Source organism: Thalassophryne amazonica, chromosome 14 (genome assembly GCF_902500255.1).
Source record: "Thalassophryne amazonica chromosome 14, fThaAma1.1, whole genome shotgun sequence".
Classification (NCBI taxonomy): Eukaryota; Metazoa; Chordata; class Actinopteri; order Batrachoidiformes; family Batrachoididae; genus Thalassophryne; species Thalassophryne amazonica.
The window spans coordinates 58028958-58050399 of NC_047116.1; the positions used below are offsets into that span (position 1 = coordinate 58028958).

General features: G+C 40.6%; 1 protein-coding gene across 1 annotated transcript in view; it reads left to right on the forward strand.

Moving 5' to 3' along the window:
- ptpn4a (protein tyrosine phosphatase non-receptor type 4a) overlaps window positions 1-21442 on the forward strand; it is a 213514-nt gene that overhangs the window by 143073 nt on the left and 48999 nt on the right. Inside the window, exons 12-15 of the mRNA XM_034186241.1 lie at window positions 1626-1798; window positions 2885-2953; window positions 3039-3173; window positions 7080-7241. Coding sequence (XP_034042132.1) covers window positions 1626-1798; window positions 2885-2953; window positions 3039-3173; window positions 7080-7241 — 539 coding nt within the window. The remainder of the gene's footprint in view (window positions 1-1625; window positions 1799-2884; window positions 2954-3038; window positions 3174-7079; window positions 7242-21442) is intronic.

Below are 21442 nucleotides of genomic sequence, written 5' to 3' on the forward strand. Positions count from 1 at the left end.
CTGCTCACAGACTGAGTGCCAGAGACAGGACATGTCCACATCCAGTAAAACGTCCAGACATCTCCAGTCCACTCACAGACAATTTGTTCGCGTGCGCACATGTGAACAATTAAAAGAAAAAAACTGGCTGGCTGCAGGCAGTTCCTCACTCTCCCCTCAAACTCTCTCATAATTGTGTTAATTAAAGGACATAAGTCCTGCTCACAGACTGATTGCCAGAGACAGGACATGTCCACATCAAGTATAACTCTGTACATCTCCACATTTACTCACGGCCTGTTTGATGACGCACGCACACAGCTCACGGTCAAAGGAAGAAAGATAAGCTACAAGTATAACAGAAATCAGAGTGCAGCCCTGCAGCCCTGCACAAGAACAAATATAAACTAGAAGAGAAATCAAGAGTACACAGTCTGCCTGCAGCCAAACTGCCTGCAGATCCTCCTCTGCGTTCTCACCTTCTCTCTGCCCCCCCCCCGCTGTGTGCACCTGACGCAGACATCCCTGTGTCGTCATGATGCCACATGAAGCAACTCGAAGCAGGCCCGGTGTGAAAGGGGCTTTACTTGTGTGTAGCACCTCGAGGTGACTGACAGTATGTTTATCATTTGTGATGTAAAATACAGAAGGTTTGTGCCCGTCTTATGTTGTGGGACTCATTAATCTTTAGGCCCTGTCTCAACATTCAGAAAGTATAGATTTTGTTGCGACACAGATATAATGATAGATGTACAGTTGTGTTCAAAATAATATCAGTGTGTTTTAAAAAGAAAGCGAGAAAGGTCAGCTTTTCAGAGAGAAAACACCACAACCAGCATGTACAACATTTGCAGTCTTCATCCTTAAATAAGGGCCACCTGTTTGACACCTGTTTTTCACAGACAGGAAAATGCAAACACTACTTTTTTCAACAGCCTAATGTCCCGTTTTCTTCACTTTCTGTAAAGAAATAACAAATTTGATACATTTTACTTAATGTTTTGAATTGGAATACAATGTGCAGTGTTCCCAATGCACATGGAAATAAAAGCTACTCTAAGGATTTTGGGCTTTACTCACTTTTCTAAACACACTGCTATTATTTTGTACACAACTGTATATGCTGTTTAGGTGCTGAATTGCACACAGGCGTTCATTTTCTGAACCTGCTATGTCTTGTTAATGGCCATGGGGAGGCTGGTATGTTCATTATTTAAGAAAAACATATTTGCTTTTTGGATTGATCTTCATAAATTGATCTTTACTCACTTTATCCTCATTTTTTGACCTTGTAATGTAGATATACTCGTATACAAGATTGTAACATTAATTGTTTTTGAGTTATGCTAATAAATTGAAGGAGGTGAACTTTTGTGTCTCTGTTCATCAATTTGTATGTCTGTCCAGCTACTGTTATTATCCATCTGAGTGCCAACTAGTGTACAGTTTGTATTTTATGACTGAGCTGTAAAATGCAGCTTTTCTTACAGTAGATGGCTGTCAAATGCATTATATTTCTGTTTAGAACTGCAGATTATTCTCATTTCCATCATCTTACACATTGCATTTTTGAGTTGCCTGATAGGCCATGATGACAAAACCATGACACATTCCTCTAACAGTCATCTTTCTCTTTGTGGACACAGAATGAATCCCGGGAGACGCTGCTTGGTTTCAACATGGTGAATTATCGGGCCTGTAAGAACCTGTGGAAGGCATGCGTGGAGCACCACACCTTCTTCAGGCTGGAACGGCCCATCCCACCACAGAAGAACTTCTTTGCTCACTACTTCACGTTGGGCTCAAAGTTCAGATACTGGTAAAGTCAACAGGACTCACTCAGTCGATAAGTGGAGAAGCCAGAACTAACACAAAACACCTGGAAAGTTTTTCCTCGAATGGGGAAGACAAACACATACTGTAAATAGTCAATTAAAAGCTAGTATTTCCAGTACTGGCCAAGTCACGAGTAATAGTCTGGGCGAAGTTGATAAACCAAATGAAGGCTGGTTAAAAGATGCCAGCTGTACGTAAAGCTCACATGGTGAGATCGAGTCCATCAGAACAACACTCATTACATATTTTAATAGAAACACACACTCATCTTCAGCCGCTTAGTCCAATTAAGGGTTGCGGAATAATAGAAACATTACCAGCATAATTTCTTTTTTAAAGATGTTTTGAGGAGCTAAATTTTACAACTGGGATCAAGTGATGGGATGATGAGGATGGTTCGGATCTAAATTCAGGAATTTTCTTTGGTTCTAACTTTCTGACAGAAGCCTTTTCAAGACTTAACAGAAGTATGCGCTCGATACAGGGAAACAAGTTTGAGTCAGCTGCTGTATGAAGTTGATATTTTCATGTGTATCTTTGCAAACACACTGCAGCCTTGTGTCCACTCCAATCTGGAAGATTTTAAGAGATTAAAAAACAACCTACCTTACTCCTCTATTCATGTTGACCCTTTTTTTGTGACAACTTGGCTTTACTTCACAAGTTGCATTTTTATTTCCTTGTTATTTCTGTAAGTGAGATGAAATGGGAGCTACGAGCTTCTTGTGATGCATTATTGAGCTACAGTGATGCAATGAAAGTGAATATTTTGGTGCTGAAGATGATGGACTGCTGAGATGTTTGCTATGATGATGTGTGTGTGATTTTTGAAAACCAATCCCACTGAATGCTCAGAGTCGGGACATGCTCTGAATCGTGTATGTGTGTGTTGAAAATTAAGACATTATATGCAGCTTCTTCACTGGTTGTTGAAAAGCTTACATGCTCTTCTAAAGCATCAACAAAAAATTGTGTAATTCTTGTCAGATTTCCACATTGTTCATTTTTATGCCACATTTGTTGGACATTTCACCTTTTTTGTAATATTGCAATGTTTGTTTCTGTTTAGTGGGCGGACAGAGGTTCAGTCAGTGCAGTATGGCAAAGAGAAAGGCATTAAGGACAGAGTGTTTGCCAGGTAAATATTGACAAACATAATTTCTTATTCAGTCCCCACCAAACTTGTGTTTGACAAAACTGAAATAATTTCATGGTCTCACCAGATCTCCTAGCAAGCCATTGGCACGGAAGCTTGTGGGTGGTACTGATTGGGACTCGGTCAGCCGGAACAGCCTATCAGATGAGAGGTTGGAAACACAGAGCCTGCCCACTCGTTCACCACCTGGAACACCCAACCAGTGAGTCAATGCCCCGGTGTTGGCAGCAGGGTAATGTTTGGATTATGTTTGTCATATTTAATGTTGATGAGGACCATTTAACTAAACTGCAACAATTACTTGAAATGTTTAATACGAGGTCTGTTAGAAAAGTATCAGAACTTTTTATTTTTTGCAGAAACCGGATGGATTTGAATCACGTGTGCTTGCATGAGCAAACCTTGAACCTTCGTACGCATGCTGAACTTTTTCACGCCTGTCGATTGCATCATTTTCTGGTAAGCAGCCTTTGTGTGGGATGTGTGCTGTGCGCTCGGCGGATTTTCATTTCAAGGAAAAAGACGGAACGACTGGAGCAGCGCCGCATCAAATTTTGCCAGAAACTGGGCGACATCCAGGTGGAAACCATTCAGATGATTCAGATGGCTTTCGGTGACTTTTCAGTCGTGTGACTATCCGAGAAATGGTGGAAGAGGTGGGCATGTCACAGCTTGTCCTGTGAGACTTCAACACGAAGGCGCTTTTGCAGCAGCATGAATTTCACAGCCACTCTTTTCATGGCCAAATCTTCTGTCACAGTGGAATGTACCGAAAAAGTGCTGATGTCCACCTCTTCCGCAATTTCTCGGATAGTCACACGATGGTCCCGCATCACCACAGCGTTCACTTTGAAATGATCTGGTCGTTTCAGCATGTTGATGGCCGACCGGAGCATGGCTCACTCTCCACCGTTGTACAGATGTCTTTAAACCGGTTGTACCGCTCCTTAATCTGCGTGATGCCCAAAGCATCGTCACCGAAAGCCGCCTGAAATGAAAATCCGCCGAACGCACAAAACACGTCCCACACAAAGGCTGCTTGCCAGGAAATGACGCAATCGACAGGCGTGAAAATGTTCACGCATGCGCACGAAGGTTCAAGGTTTGCTCATGCAAACACACATGATTCAAATCCATCAGGTTTTTGCAAAAAATTAAAAGGTCCGATACTTTTCTAACAGATCTTGTACATTTTGAATCAATCAATCAATTTTTTTTTTTATATAGCTCCAAATCACAACAAACAGTTGCCCCAAGGCGCTTTATATTGTAAGGCAAGGCCATACAATAATTATGTAAAACCCCAACGGTCAAAACGACCCCCTGTGAGCAAGCACTTGGCAACAGTGGGAAGGAAAAACTCCCTTTTAATAGGAAGAAACCTCCAGCAGAACCAGGCTCAGGGAGGGGCAGTCTTCTGCTGGGACTGGTTGGGGCTGAGGGAGAGAACCAGGAAAAAGACATGCTGTGGAGGGGAGCAGAGATCGATCACTAATGATTAAATGCAGAGTGGTGCATACAGAGCAAAAAGAGAAAGAAACAGTGCATCATGGGAACCCCCCAGCAGTCTACGTCTATAGCAGCATAACTAAGGGATGGTTCAGGGTCACCTGATCCAGCCCTAACTATAAGCTTTAGCAAAAAGGAAAGTTTTAAGCCTAATCTTAAAAGTAGAGAGGGTGTCTGTCTCCCTGTGTGTGTACAGTATTGACTGGTGACACATTGCTTACAGAAATGTATGCTGAAGATTGCGGGTGGGGGGTGACGGATGGACAGGATTGGGATTGAACATATCAGAGGGACAGTTCAGGTTGGATGGTTTGGAGACAAAGTCAGCGCGGTGAGATTTAGATGATTTGGACATGTGCAGAGGAGGGACCAAGGGTATATAGGGAGAACGATGCCGTGGATAGAGCCACCAGGCAGGAGGAGAAGAGGGAGGCCAAAGAGGATGCTTTTGACAGATGAAATGCAGAAGACAGGGTGAGATGGAAATGGTTTATCTGTTGTGGTGACAAGAGCAGCCAAAACCAGAAAACGACTGAAATAGATTTTTAATGCTTTATTTCCTTTTTTTTTTTGGAAGAAAAAAATGCCTTTAACTCTGAGGTGGTCTCTGAGAGAAAATGAGGAAAATGTTCACTGATTTGACTTCATGGATGATGATGATGTGATATCTGTGAAAGCATTGGTTGCCTTGATTGCAGCACTTGAGAAGCTGAGTGACAAATTGAAGTGTGGGTTTGCAGTTGTCCGGCGTAAAACCTGTGCCAAATCAACATGCAGATCCGCCTCAGATCTGCTGTGGCGACGCCAATTATAAACAAGGCAGAAGCTGAAGGAACTTATTTTTACTGTTATTAACTGATGTGTTATTTTTAATTGCTAATCACTTTGAAATGTGTAATCTACAACAAAAAGTGCTGTATAAATAAAATGTATTATTATTCTATTACTAACCAGTGAGCAAAGATGATTGTCTTTTTTTTTTGTACTAGATCACTTTGGAGGATCCTTGAAACCACTGGAATAGCGTCTCAAATGCCAAGAGTATTTGCATCAAGAGAGAATGTCAGCTGTGACACCACAGCCATGTAGCACACTTTTCTTAGTTGGACCCATTGTGCAAGTACCTGCTGACCAGCTATAAAGTAGAAATTTCTACTTTGTAGCTGAATAGAGCATTACGCCGCGTTCACACCGCACGCGACGTGAGCGACAGCGGCAACAGGTTGCCATGTAATCCCTATGGAAGGACGTGTTGTGGTGCCAGAAAAGTTCAAGCCACACAATGCGACGCGATGGACGCAAATGAAGTGATTTGCGATTGGTACGTTTGTGGCGCGATATTGTCACCAATCAGGGACTGGATATGTAGTGACGTGAAGATGTCTGGAATTTATACTTGATGTGGACATGTCCTGTGTCTGGCAGCCAGCCTGTGAGCAGGACGTATGACAGAGTTTGAGGGGAGAGCGAGCAGCACCGCAGCAGCAGCAGTTTTTTTTTTTCACGTGCGCGCGCAAACGAATCGTCCGTGAAGATCATTTTATTAACTACACAGATGCATTATAAAACAAATGGTGACTGGTTTATAACACAATGATGACAGAGTTTGAGGGGAGAGAGAGCGAGGAACCGCAGCGGCAGTCAGTTTTTTGGGTTTTTTTTTCTTTGTTTGTATGTGCGCCTGCAAACGGGAGGCCCTCAAACTGGGTACCGCTGAAAGCGGCCATCATCCATATGCATCTCCTGCAGCAAATGATGAAACTCCCCGAATTGGGAATGTCTCATGAGGATATTGTGAATCCAGCGATGGTGCCGCTGGCGACGTTTGTCGGCTTTCCACAACAAATACAGCACAGCAACTCGCTCCGTGTGATCAAGGTCCGCCATGTTGATTCGATGGTGAGCGGAATGGAAGCTCCTCCTATGTGATGATGCAGGCAAATTTTCGCAGTGAACGTTTCCGCCCAAGCAGAGCGACACACCGGGCGATGGTGGCGTGTCCATCGCCAGGCGAAGGAAGTGAATTTGTGGCGTCGCGTCGCATGCTGTGTGAACGCGGAATTAGGCTACACACAGATATCTCTGGGTCCTTGACTTTTGAGATCGAGAGACACCTGGGAACAGCTTAATGAGTCATGAGGTCACTGGACAGAGGTGATACTGATATATTTGCAGGAGAATGAAGGCCCCCATCTTTAGGTTCCTTGTGAGACTTGGACATTAACCAGTGACGTTAGGTGTCGAGTAGGTGTCTTTGGTACCAGGTCTCCTCAGGGGATCCTTGGGTATTGCAGGAATGACTTTACATCAAATGAGCGGTTACTTAAGAAGACTAAGAGTATCACTTGCATTGTGAGGGATTGTCATCTTTGATATTTTGGCCATGTGGTGCTTTTTTCTGTGCATGGTCCATCACATAGATGCCCATTTTTTCTGTTTATGGCAGATAGGTGGTTACTTTTGAAAGGTGGGATGGACCAGTTGCCTGCCTGAATGGTTGCCATCCAGGACCCAAGGTGGTTCCATAGTGTTGTAGATGTGGCACCAACACATGCTGCCAGGCTTAACTTAAAACATTTTTTTCTGTGTTTTTGTACAGGAACTCTTTATTTGTGCAGGAAGGCACACGATTGCGGCCATCATCTGTTGGGCATCTGGTCGATCATGTGATCCATGCTTCGCCTAGTCTGCCTGTCTTCTCATCCAATCATAAGTCTGCTTCATCCACGCAGGCAAACAGCATCAGCTTGGACTCCACACCGTAAGTTTATCTCATGCTAAATACACATACACCAATGTGAAAAACGAAACTTTCAAGAATAGACATAAACATGTATAAAAGACAAGGATTAAAGACCAAGTAAAGGCTGTTTTGGATTATACCTGAGCGTCATGATTTAAAGAGGTAGCTGAATAAAATGAAGTGTTGAACAGATTTCAAAGCCAAAATAGCCAAGTTACTTCAGCTGATCTTTGTGCATTTTAGCTTTCAGGTGTGTACTACATCATCTGCCGTTTTAAGGTGCATACTATAGTATGATTTTAGTCTTGTTTCTAATGTCAGTCTTTGTCATATCAAATATTATAACTTGCACTTGGTGAACGCCTACTTCTGGGATACAGCAAGGTGGCAGGGGAGGTTTTTTTTTTATCTTTGCTATGAGGTCCTCTTAAGTCAGTTTCAGATTGAAAGTTGAATTCTCAGTGTGAATGATATACAGTATTTTGTAAGATTACAAAACTGGGTTTTATAATACCCAGAATTAAAGAAAAAATTAAACTTTGATACAGATTTGGATCTGTCTCTTCAATGCAATCAACTCTTCCCTGACTTAAGAATAGTCTCTCTAAAAAAAATTTTGTTGACGTTTACTGATTGTGTATACAGATGAGCAGTGGCAGGCCATGTAGTAGCGTAGCTCCTTTAAGAGTCAGGCAGTATGTGTGTACACAAAACTCATAACTCTTATGACCACCAACCAAGCGAAAATGTCATAAACACAAATAATAGTCATAATTAAACAGGTTCCAACCACAGAGGTTAATATAAGTACTAGAGTCAGTCACACGAGACGTGTCCTGGCAAGGAGGCGTGGTTGCCATTTTAGATCAGGGCAACTCAGTAAGCAGGGCGAACTGACGCTCAATGAGTCTCGTCAAGAAACAGGTGGAAAATGCTGGAAAGCTGGAAAACATTTTCATCAATAATTAAACCGTTTTTGTTATTCTTGTTACTTCTTCTGTGACTTTTGGGCAATAAACTGGTATAAAGTGTCATGCCTGTGTATGAAATCTGATGATTATAGAAACCACCTTGAATGGGGTTTTATTCAAAGCTGACTTTATTAAGTACTATGCAAAAATGGATTTAAATGCGGACCATGTGGAATTAATTAATGCACTCTGTGTGCCCATCTGGATTTTGTGATTTTTGTGACTTCATGTCTGCAGAATTTGGAAGCTGGAGCATATCGGATTTGTTTAAACTTTCAACACTAAAATAAAAATAAAATGATAATTTCATAGCTGATGACCCATTTGCTTTCAGAACTATTGGCTGATGAAACCATTTGAAATCGTTTACAGCTGCAGGTGCCTTGTCCGCATTGCACGGTGGAGAACTCATTTGGAATCCTATCAAAGTTAATGATCAATTATTTTTATATATATATATATATATATATATATATATATATAAAATAATTGATCATTAACTTTGTATATATTGTAATGAATTGAGCCACGCTACGCTGAACACAGCAGCATCAGGTCAGCTCGGCTGCACTACTGATATATCGCAGCTGGAACAGATCAGATCTTTGTAACTTTCAACACTAATATTTTGGAATGTGTGGGTGTCAGAGTAAGTTTAATACTTTCCTTACATAATTTAATGTAAATTAATTTTACTGGCTCCATTATCCAGGTCAGAACTGCATTAACATCTGGGCACTTCTTCAATATTTTGGCCGGTTAGGAGGTCATGTCGCTGTCCATGAAGGACATTCACGTTTAGTAGGCAGCACTGGGAGTGCGGACTTGAGTACTCATATTAATCTCTGTGGTTCTAACCAAGCTACTGGACTTTGGGGCCGTGTGTGTGTGCATGTGCGTGCACCTGATACACGGACAATGACGGCACCAGGCCATAGAGGTCATTCACACCAGCAGCAACAATCTGAGGCAAGTAATAATCCATAGCAAGTAAAAATACATAGTTTATTGAACTTGACAGAGGTGAAGAAGTAGTAAGAAAAAGACTTTGTCATTGTACATACATACGTACGTATGTTACAGTAAAATGTTTCCTCTCAATTTAACCCAGCCTAATTACAGTTTGACACAATCCAGCCACAAGAGTCTGGCACCCGAGGGCCGACTCAGTGGGATGTGTGTCTGCTGTGGCCATGCACAACACAAGATTGGCAGAATATGCACTGCTAGAAAAATGTAGCAGCTAAACATCCATATAGACCGGTGTTTTCAAAGACAGGGCAGTTGAAAAGACAACTATCAGTACATGAAGATTACGGTCTGAATAAAATGATTGACAATGATAAACAATCATCTTATTAATGCTCGATCAGTCATTGAGGTAGAAGATTTCCCATGGACATAGACTTCCCTTACAACAAACTTCATGAGCAGTCCAAAACTGATTAACGTTAACAAAAACAAAACGGTGCAGGAAACGTGGACTCACTTAAAATAAGAATATATTAGGCCAGGTCACTAAACGGTTTTCTTGAGGTGTCCAAATATGTCATTTAAAATTGTTAGAGGACAGTGTTGCTATCTGTGGTTATTATCACTATGCCTACACATGCTGCTGTCGACAGCAAATGTAGCCAAGAAAATGTCCTATGTTTACTTGTTCAACAACTAACTATCCATTTGTTAATCTCACATGCTAGCCTTCAGTCTGGATATTAATAGCAACCTACTTTATGGTGTGTGTGTGTGTGTGTGTGTGTGTGTGTGTGTGTGTGTGTGTGTGTGTGTGTGTGTGTGTGTGTGTGTGTGTGTGTGTGTGTGAGAGAGAGAGAGAGAGAGACTTTCCAATCGTAGAAAGTTTCCTGCGTCCTTCTGTATACTAATTCTTTATTCTGTTACAACTTCTTTCCTCTTTTCTTTCTTCGCTTTGTATTTAACACACAAACTATAGAGCACAATCTAGTTCATGTAAAAAAGATGCAACTTTTACGTGGCAGCAGTAGGTCCATGAGAAAGAAGCCATACGCCCTCCTAAAACAACCACTTTTAAATGTTTTGGGTTGAATTTATGTGATCAGTGCCACCATGTCTGCCTGCAATGCTGAGACGACTGGTTTTAAAATGTCTGCATGTGCGTCTGTGGCTTCGACAAGCCATTCACACCCTCTCCCAGTGTCACTTAGCTGGCTTCAATGCAATGTTGAAGCCTTTGAAAAACAGACTGTAAAATGTGTTTATAGCGGGTAGCATGGCCGAGAAGAACTTACAGGGCTGCAAAATATCTGGTGGCTTTTTTCTGCAAATAAAAGGCTGATTGCTCTTTAAAATTGTGAGAGCATGCAAGTAAAACTAAGTAAATGATACCTTTCTTTTTTTTCTTAATGAATGTTTTGAGGTATTTGTAATCTCTTTTATTGAAAGCTTTTGGTAGTTTTGCATAATGCTTTATATATATATATATATATATATATATATATATATATATATATATATATATATATAATACAGACTTGCAATGAAACTGTTTCATAAAACTGATTTTCGTGAGCTAAAATCCACACAAGCCTTACAATTGTAGCAAGCAAATGGTGATCTTTTTTCAGTCATGAAAAAAAAGAAAAAAATAAGGAAATAATAAGCTGGTATGCTGTTTGAATTTGTTAGTTAAAATAACAATGCAGATAAATATATAAATTGTATTTGTAGTTTATTTTTTTTGTAAGTTATTTTAAAATAATTTTCATGTGGGTCTATTATTGTTGCATTATTGATGTTCATTTTTATTTAAAAGCAAAAGTGGCCACCACAGTCTTGCGAATGATACTTTAAAAATAATTGAATAAGACTATTTTATTTTTCATGTTAGAATATGCCAGCATGGGCTAAATTGGAAGGTTGAGCAGTTCTCACCTGTGTCCATCAGAATTTTAATTTGTTCAAATATTAAAAAGAAAACTTAATGACCCCTAATTAACCCCCCCCCCATTTCTCACCATTTTACAAATGTGATAGAATGTTTGGCAGAAAACCTTTTAATTGATGGAGAAGCTGCCTTGTTTAATACACACATGACTTTGTTCTTTACACAGTAGGAAAGTTTTGTTCTCTTTGTGTTCGAGTGAGAAAGACAGGTGGGGGTGAACAGAGATGGAGAGAGAGTCGGAACATTCTCAAATAACATTACAGCAGTAGTTCTGTTCCCTGCAAAGCTCTCAATGGAGAGAGACACACACACACACACACACACACACACCAAGTTGTTGGCTCATTGCTTTGTTACAGAGCCCAAAGATGATATAATCACTGTTTTATCTTCCTCACGTAGCACTCACACGTTATTCAATGAAATAGACACATGTATCAGTTGCCACAGGATCTCACAGAGCTTACTATCATTACAGAATTTATTTTTTAACATCACTTTCAACTTTACATTAGTTTGTGATAAACTGTGGGAAAGATGTAAAGTTGTATGATGAAAGGTTGTGTTTTTTTTTTTTTTATTTAAATGAACTTGAGTGCGTCACAGTGGTACAGTTATTTAACTTGTGCCATATGACAGAGGAAGGCTGAGTTTATCCGGCTAGTTCTGTTTTCAGACATTAAACTGAAAAAAACGTTTAAATATTGCACACAGATTGTTTCGCGTCATGACACTTAACTAAACTGACTAAACCAATTGAACTACAAAAACACAATAAATCAATAACACTAACAACACTGTTAAACTAACATGAACCACAATAACATTTAAAACCCTAAAATGCGGAACTCCCATTGTGGATTGCAGCACAACGTCCATTGTTCACTGTCTTTCATTGTTAGCTATTATCGCTAATTTCTCCAAAAATATTAGTCCTATCAACTTTGTTTTTACAGCTTTTATTCTTGACCCAAATACATAAGCATACCAAACAGCAAATGTCAGCTGTTCCGTTTCTCTGTGATCAAAGCCATACACACACACGCACGCATGCATACACGCAAACAGAGGGCACTTGGGGTGGCCATCGCTCAGTTGGTAGACCGAGCCATCTTATGACCGAAGGGTCGGCAGTTCGAATCTAGCTCCCAACCACTCAAAAATCCGCATATTGCCGTTTTGTCCTTGGGCAAGACACTTAACCCACCTTGCCTGTGCGTGAATGAGGTGGTGGTTGGAGGGGCTGTAGGCGCAGAATGGCAGCCACGCTTTCGTCAGTTTGCCCCAGGGCAGCTGTGACTACACTAGTAGCTCAGCAATGTGTGAATGTGTGAGTCAATGAATAATGCAACTTGTAAAGCGCTTTGGGTGTTTTGAAAAGTGCTCTATAAATCCATGTCATTATTATTATTATTATTATTATTATTATATAGATTGCAGGAAATACAGTAAAATAAATTATGTAGTTACCTCTCAAGAACATGAAAATTCAGTAAGGTATATCTTATATATTATATTCCAATTCTAAGGTGGAACTGTGCTAGTATATAAAGGTATATCTAAAAAGGAAGAGTAAAATAGTAGAAAAGAGTAGAGTAGAGCCACTTAGGTGCCTGGTCTTGAGAACCAGGGATGGTAGGTTGAAAAGCTTTTTTATCTCATGGGAACTCTGGTTTTTATAGATGAAAAATTACCACATATGCCAAAATAAAGGTGATAATTTTTAACGGGTTCTCCCACCAGAGTTGTGCCTGAACCATAGACTGTGTATATATACTGGACTAAGCCTGCATGACATCACCCGTAGGTTTTGTATGTAGACCTGGAACAGCCGATATAAAGCCCATGTCTGGGCATCACCATGTTCACAGCAGTGCCATGTTGGTCTCATTAATGCATAAAGGGGTGGAGTGTGAGTGAATCCGTGCCTGTTGGAAGAAGCCTGACCATGCCCCTCTCTTTGTGTCTGAACCACCTAAGTTAATAAGCTAACCTTGGTTTGGGTGTTTACTAAATCATATTTTTGGGGATTGTGTGGTGGTGGTGCTCACGATTTACATTGTTGTAGACATTAAAAGTTATGAGCTGCTTATTTTCAAAGTAATCATACATTAAGTGGACCTAGCGGATGAAGCTACTGACAGTTGCTAAAAGTACCAATTGCATTAACATACAACATTAAATCCAATGAGAATGTCACTCAGCGTGAAAATTGCAGCAGAGGCATCTTAGATGACCCATTAAGATGTTGCACCACTCAACAAGCTATATTATTCCAGGTGTTTGTAATAATAAGTTAGAAAAAAGTTCACCCCATACAGTTGTTATGGAGGTTAAAACTATCTTTACAGACCAAAACTGTGTTTTGTACCAGGCTGTAAACATGCTTATTTCTGCTCGAAAGTTGGCCATTTTAACACGGAGTCCTATGGGAATGTGCTCTGTGCCAGCGTCAATCGGCCAGTCAAGGAACTGTAAGTTTTTGTACTTCCTGGAGGGCTTCTTCTGATGTCATTGCAATTTACCTCTTGGCCTTTACACACAAATATGTACAGTGTTATGAGTGGCTCACTTGGACACTACCTCTTATCATTTGGGTTATGCTGGAGAAAACTTTTTCCTCTTCTCCTATTTTTTTTTTTTTTAAGGTTAATGTTTTGTGACGAACAAAATGACACAACCTGTATCTCATATTTTACATACTTATTTAACAAAGATCCCCCTCCCCCCAAAAAGTTATTTTTTTCTGTCACAGTAATTGGATAATATAAAAATGCTTGTGTAGGCCATATTTCTGGTTCTGCAGATCTACAAGCACTTTCATCCCAGATCATTTTATTTTTAAACTACCTCACGACAACAAGAGAACATCTTTTACAGTTCTGCATATAATGTGGGAGCCTTTTCTTTTTTTAAAAAAATCTAATATAAAAAAGTTTAAAGAGATGGTATAATCGGAAAGCAGAGTTAATCGGTCCTGTTGCCTTCTTGCCATTATTTAGATGGTTCTTCAGTTTCCACAGGCTACAGTAATAGAAAAACACAAGTCCAAGTTTATACAGGGTGTTTGTGTATAGCAGCTTTGGTTACAGTCAGAATATATGTGACTGAGAATTGAATCATGTCAGATGTATGCACATCCGATAGCTCTCCTTGTCCCAGTTGTGCAAAGCTACCCATCGTAGTGTGCATTTTCTCCTCCACGTGTCCATTTCACTCATCTCTGCTGCGTTGTGGAACACAGCCTGAATGTTAAAGGATGTGCAGTCTGCTACCTGCTGTGTGCTGGCCTCTTTCTCAAAGCCTGACCTTCTTTTGACCCATAATAAATGGTAGTTTACACAAGCCTTTGTGTATGTGTGTGCGTTAAGGCACTAAGTGGCACCAGTGGTAGCTGCCAAAATAAAGGCGATGCTTTTTGACTGGTGCTCCCACCAGAGTTGTGCCTCACACTCAGATATGGACAGAGTGTGATGAGTGGCTTTCACCCCCCCGCAGTGTGAGCTGTGGTGCTGCTGAAAGCTTTATCTGACCGACATCTATGTGTGCACTTGGACCCACTGCCTCTTATAGTACTGCTGAAGAATTTTTTTTTTTTTCCTCTTCTTGTAGTCTTTTTTTTTTTTCTTTAGGTTAATGCATTATTCGACTAACAGAGTGAGACTTGTGTCTGGAGCCATTCATTCTTCTGCCCTGTTTTTTTTTTCTCCATGTATTTAACAGTAAACCACAAATAAGCAAGAAGACCTGCAGATCTCCAATTAAGCTAGAGCTCATTCTGTTTGTGCATCTTATAAGATTGGCTGCTACACAGCAGGCTAACCCAGGATGAAGAGTAGTTGCAAATTCAAGTAGCAACAAAACCGACTTGTGTTGACTTTCAGCAACATTCATGTATTTGTCAGCTGCATATCTCAAACTATAATTAATATCGGGTGATGACCAGATCTTGGATTGATGTGAATTTGATTTGGGGTTGTGGTTATTAATCCATTAAGATTGGAAGCAACAAATGGGTGCTTCTGCCTTCAGAGCATGAAGCAAAGGGAGTCTGTTCTAAGAGATGTCATCATTTTCAAGATGTGTGACCAATGAAATGCACATTGATTCACTGAAATACACCTGAGGGAGGCTAACTGCATTATGGGTAATGCCGTTTATTTGGATTTTTATTGCTCTAAACCAGGGGTGCCCAACTTTTTTTGAACTGAGATCTACTTTTAAAGTTGACTGCATCAAGATCTACCAAGCCATATCGAAAGCCAGAGCATAGCCACAATTTGTGCACCAATATAATAACACAATTTTCTGGCACAAAGATAAAGTTTTAACAATAATAAAGCATTGAAGTGAATGTGCAAAGAATAAGCACAAGCAGACCTAGGACTGGTCCGTAGCAACAACAACAACAACAAACAACTCAAATAATACAATGCCCAATTCAAGTTGGAAAAGTTGTTCTCTGCCTTAGTGGGACTTCTGGCACTGAGAGGAGGCATCTAGCCTCTCATAGTCCAGACAGAAGGAGCTGAGTGCCAGCTGTAAGCAGGCTGGAAGGTGGTCTTTAGTCATGGCAGATTTGTATTTTGACTTGGTGATTTTTATATGTGAAATGGCAGACTCACACACATGTTGATCCAAAATTTCTGTGCAGTTTGTCTGAGGTTGGGGTACTTCTTTTTCTGCATTAGATTCATGTCAGATGTTGCTCTGGATTTGAGCTCAGTGTCATTATTCAGTGTGTCTCATTCTCAGTAGCACAAGCTATCCAGGTTGAGCAGTGATTCCACTTTGGATTTCATACAATCCACATATTTTCCTGAAATGGAAAACAGAAAAAACTGACAATAAGCTCAATGGAAGCAAAGTTGGTAAAGTGCCTGTAAAATTCTGATAACATGCTCTGCACTTGATCATCATAACGTGCACTCTCAAGCGCCGCACAGTCTTTGCCCTGATGCTTAAGTTCTGCGTCCAGGTGTGGAAAGTTCCGTAGATCACACTGTTGCAACCTGCTTGAAAGCAGGTGTTTGCAGAGCTGATCATGTTGATGTTTGTCCTTGAGCTGGTCAGTCAGATCAGTACAAAAGACTAAATCCAAGAGCCACTGACTGTCTTCTAGCTGTGCATAGTCAGCATGGTTTGAACATTTCAGAAATGCTTTAATTTCAGGCAACAATTCAGAAAAACCTTCCAGAAATTTATCCCTGCTGAGCCACCTAATGTTTGTGTGCAGCAGCAGATCTGTGTGTTCTGCATGTGTCTCCTCCAGCTGCACAAAGAATATATGCCTCCTCAGACTCCTGGCCTGAACAGAGCATGTAGTCTTGTTAGCCACATCCATCACATCGTCCGTATTTATGAACTGTTGTGCTGTTAGCCGACTTCTCAATTCCTGGACTTTTCAGAAATGCAGAGGTGATTTACATGGGAAGTTTCCATCGTAGCTCTTCTTATGTCTAGTTTTGAAATGCCATTCCAAATGATCTCTCTTTGGTAAAACCACATTTGCATTGCAGATAAGACAGATGGATTTTCCATTCAACTGAACGAAAAAAGTCCTCCTCCCGCTCTGTATGAAAATAAGTTTTCAATTTTTTTTTTGTTTGTTTTTTGTTTGTTTTTTTGTTTGTTTTTTGTAGTCTCCTCCTCCTCCTTCTTCTCCTTCTTCTTCTTCTATGGCGCTTAACAGCAGCCAGCATTTTTATTGGTGCATTGCTGCCACCTTCTGCATCAGTCTGTTATAGCAGCACTAAATCCTCTTGATGAGACCAGATTTTACATTTTTTCATGAGTTTGACTGGTTGGGCACACCAGCTCTAAACTATCAGAAAAGTTGTTAGTTTTGTTTCAGGCAGTAACTGTCGACCTGAGTGAGAGGTGCAACACTGAAGCATTTCAACAGACATGAATCTTAAAAGATTGACGTGTTTTATAATTTTCTCGTGTCAGATTGGGCACTAAAGGGACAAGCCACTAATGCGTCATACTTGGTCTGAAAGGGAGAAGCTCACATAAGTTGGGTTCAGTCTTAAAGGACATTACACATTATTTCATGTTCCGTTAGCAACACATCATCAAAGTATTCATGATTGTAAGCCTTAACATTAGCAGCTACATTCCTTTCAACAGCACGTTGGGAAATTTTGTCAAAGCTATGTAAACGCTGTCAGAAAAACTGTTTTCAGCGGACCCCGTAGCTATACGAGGTCTGTTAGAAAAGTAACGGACCTTTTTATTTTAGCAAAAACTATATGGATTTGAATCATGCCGAAAAAGTGCTGATGTCAAACTCTTCTGCCATTTCCGTGGTAGTCAGACGACGTCCCGGATCAACAAAGCGTTTACTTTGGAAATGAACAGCACATTCCACTGTTACAGGAGTTTTTTGTCATGAAAAGACGTGCAGAGAAATTCGCGCGTCGGGACGGAGGCGCAGGGCACAGAACAAAAAGCAACACCGTGATTGAAGCCTCACAGGACATGTTGTGGCATGTCCAGCTTGTCCACAATTTCTCGGATAGTCACACGACTGAAAAGCTACCGAAAGCCGTCTGAATCTTTCAAATGGTGCAAAAGCTGGGCATGTTAGGGCTTGTCCTGTGAGACCGACACGGAGGTGCTTTCGTCCCGCGCCATGAGCAGCTCCGTGGCGAATTTCTCCGCTCCTCTTTCCATTCCAAAAACTCCTGTAACAGTGGAATGTGCCGAAAAAGTGCTATGTCCAGCTGTCTTGCCATTTCTCTGGTAGTCAGGCGACGTCCCGGATCAACAAAGCGTTCACTTTGGAAATGATCTGGTCGTTTGAGCCTGTTGATTGCTGCTCGGTGCGCGGTGCGCCATCCGCCGCTGTGGGCTGTCTTTAATCCAGTTGTAATTGTCCTTAATCTGTGTGATCCCCATAAGATCCTCTGAAAGCCATCTGAATTTTCCAGTTGGTTTCCACTTGGCTGTCTCTCACACTTTCTGAAAAAATTTTGATGAAGCAAAGCGGCAGTCGATCAGCCAATTTCCTGACAATGAAGATCCGACGAGGGGGCTGGACCACTCCTCCCACAAGGCGTGCTCACAGGCAAATGACGCAACCGACAGGCGTGAAAAAACTCACGCATGCGCACGAAGGTTCAAGCTTAGCTGATGCAATCACACATGATTCAAATCCATATAGTTTTTGCAAAAAATAAAAAGGTCCGTTACTTTTCTAACAGACCTCGTACTTTGAGTGCACAAAGTAATCCTGGTGTATCATCGGATTGTTGTCACTGATAGCCTAAATTTAAGTTACGATTTCTGTGCGACATGTCCTTTAATGAGTTCAAACTTGTTGAAATAATTCTGACTTATAATATCACAAACATCTATAGACATCTCACTGGCAGGCAGTGTTGGCTTTGAATAAGTTGATGCTGCTATTAAAATACACTAATTTATATTCAGTGAGTAGGGAAACACTTTTTTGACACACATACGAGGTTCAGCTGGTGTAGAGTGAATGCCTGCATGGGGCTATTCCACAGAGCACCGTTTCTTCCCTTTGAATCCCGAATAGCAAATCAGGGTTTGGAAGCATCATAGTAACATCTTGATCCATCTTTGTCAGTCTTGAACAAACTTGGCATACATAGTTATACATAGTTATACATACATAGGCATACACAGTTATAGTTATCATCTGCACCAGATTTGAAACTGGGATCCAATTTTTGAACTGTTCAAAAATTTCTAATTCTTGAAATTGTTGATAGTACACGGTAACTTCGGGATATCCATAGTCTTAATGGCTTCAGTCATGTTCGAACTTCTTTAACTGGGGTAGTCCTGGTGATTACAGCTTGAAACGTGTGCTCCATTGGGGTAAAGTTTAAAGTCAAAGCACTTATTGCAGTTTTTGATCATGTCTGTCTGAGGGCACAGCTCCTTTCTTTTGTTTTGGGTGGGTTGCCAGGTCTGCACTTTGAATTTTTTTGAATTGAATTGAATTTTTATTTTATTTCAACATACATGGTAAAAAAAAAAGAAAAAAAAGAAATACAATATTTGCAAACACAAAACAAAACAATCAATCAATCAATTTTTTTATATAGCGCCAAATCACAACAAACAGTTGCCCCAAGGCGCTTTATATTGTAAGGCAAGGCCATACAATAATTATGTAAAACCCCAACGGTCAAAACGACCCCCTGTGAGCAAGCACTTGGCTACAGTGGGAAGGAAAAACTCCCTTTTAACAGGAAGAAACCTCCAGCAGAACCAGGCTCAGGGAGGGGCAGTCTTCTGCTGGGACTGGTTGGGGCTGAGGGAGAGAACCAGGAAAAAGACATGCTGTGGAGGGGAGCAGAGATCGATCACTAATGATTAAATGCAGAGTGGTGCATACAGAGCAAAAAGAGAAAGAAACAGTGCATCATGGGAACCCCCCAGCAGTCTACGTCTATAGCAGCATAACTAAGGGATGGTTCAGGGTCACCTGATCCAGCCCTAACTATAAGCTTTAGCAGAAAGGAAAGTTTTAAGCCTAATCTTAAAAGTAGAGAGGGTGTATGTCTCCCTGATCTGAATTGGGAGCTGGTTCCACAGGAGAGGAGCCTGAAAGCTGAAGGCTCTGCCTCCCATTCTACTCTTACAAACCCTAGGAACTAAAAGTAAGCCTGCAGTCTGAGAGCGAAGCGCTCTATTGGGGTGATATGGTACTACGAGGTCCCTAAGATAAGATGGGACCTGATTATTCAAAACCTTATAAGTAAGAAGAAGAATTTTAAATTCTATTCTAGAATTAACAGGAAGCCAATGAAGAGAGGCCAATATGGGTGAGATATGCTCTCTACTTCTAGTCCCCGTCAGTACTCTAGCTACAGCATTTTGAATTAACTGAAGGCTTTTTAGGGAACTTTTAGGACAACCTGATAATAATGAATTACAATAGTCCAGCCTAGAGGAAATAAATGCATGAATTAGTTTTTCAGCATCACTCTGAGACAAGACCTTTCTGATTTTAGAGATATTGCGTAAATGCAAAAAAGCAGTCCTACATATTTGTTTAATATGCGCTTTGAATGACATATCCTGATCAAAAATGACTCCAAGATTTCTCACAGTATTACTAGAGGTCAGGGTAATGCCATCCAGAGTAAGGATCTGGTTAGACACCATGTTTCTAAGATTTGTGGGGCCAAGTACAATAACTTCAGTTTTATCTGAGTTTAAAAGCAGGAAATTAGAGGTCATCCATGTCTTTATGTCTGTAAGACAATCCTGCAGTTTAGCTAATTGGTGTGTGTCCTCTGGCTTCATGGATAGATAAAGCTGGGTATCATCTGCGTAACAATGAAAATTTAAGCAATACCGTCTAATAATACTGCCTAAGGGAAGCATGTATAAAGTGAATAAAATTGGTCCTAGCACAGAACCTTGTGGAACTCCATAATTAACTTTAGTCTGTGAAGAAGATTCCCCATTTACATGAACAAATTGTAATCTATTAGACAAATATGATTCAAACCACCGCAGCGCAGTGCCTTTAATACCTATGGCATGCTCTAATCTCTGTAATAAAATTGTATGGTCAACAGTATCAAAAGCAGCACTGAGGTCCAACAGAACAAGCACAGAGACGAGTCCACTGTCCGAGGCCATAAGAAGATCATTTGTAACCTTCACTAATGCTGTTTCTGTACTATGATGAATTCTAAAACCTGACTGAAACTCTTCAAATAGACCATTCCTCTGCAGATGATCAGTTAGCTGTTTTACAACTACCCTTTCAAGAATTTTTGAGAGAAAAGGAAGGTTGGAGATTGGCCTATAATTAGCTAAGATAGCTGGGTCAAGTGATGGCTTTTTAAGTAATGGTTTAATTACTGCCACCTTAAAAGCCTGTGGTACATAGCCAACTAACAAAGATAGATTGATCATATTTAAGATCGAAGCATTAAATAATGGTAGGGCTTCCTTGAGCAGCCTGGTAGGAATGGGGTCTAATAAACATGTTGATGGTTTGGATGAAGTAACTAATGAAAATAACTCAGACAGAACAATCGGAGAGAAAGAGTCTAACCAAATACCGGCATCACTGAAAGCAGCCAAAGATAACGATACGTCTTTGGGATGGTTATGAGTAATTTTTTCTCTAATAATTAAAATTTTGTTAGCAAAGAAAGTCATGAAGTCATTACTAGTTAAAGTTAATGGAATACTCAGCTCAATAGAGCTCTGACTCTTTGTCAGCCTGGCTACAGTGCTGAAAAGAAACCTGGGGTTGTTCTTATTTTCTTCAATTAGTGATGAGTAGAAAGATGTCCTAGCTTTACGGAGGGCTTTTTTATAGA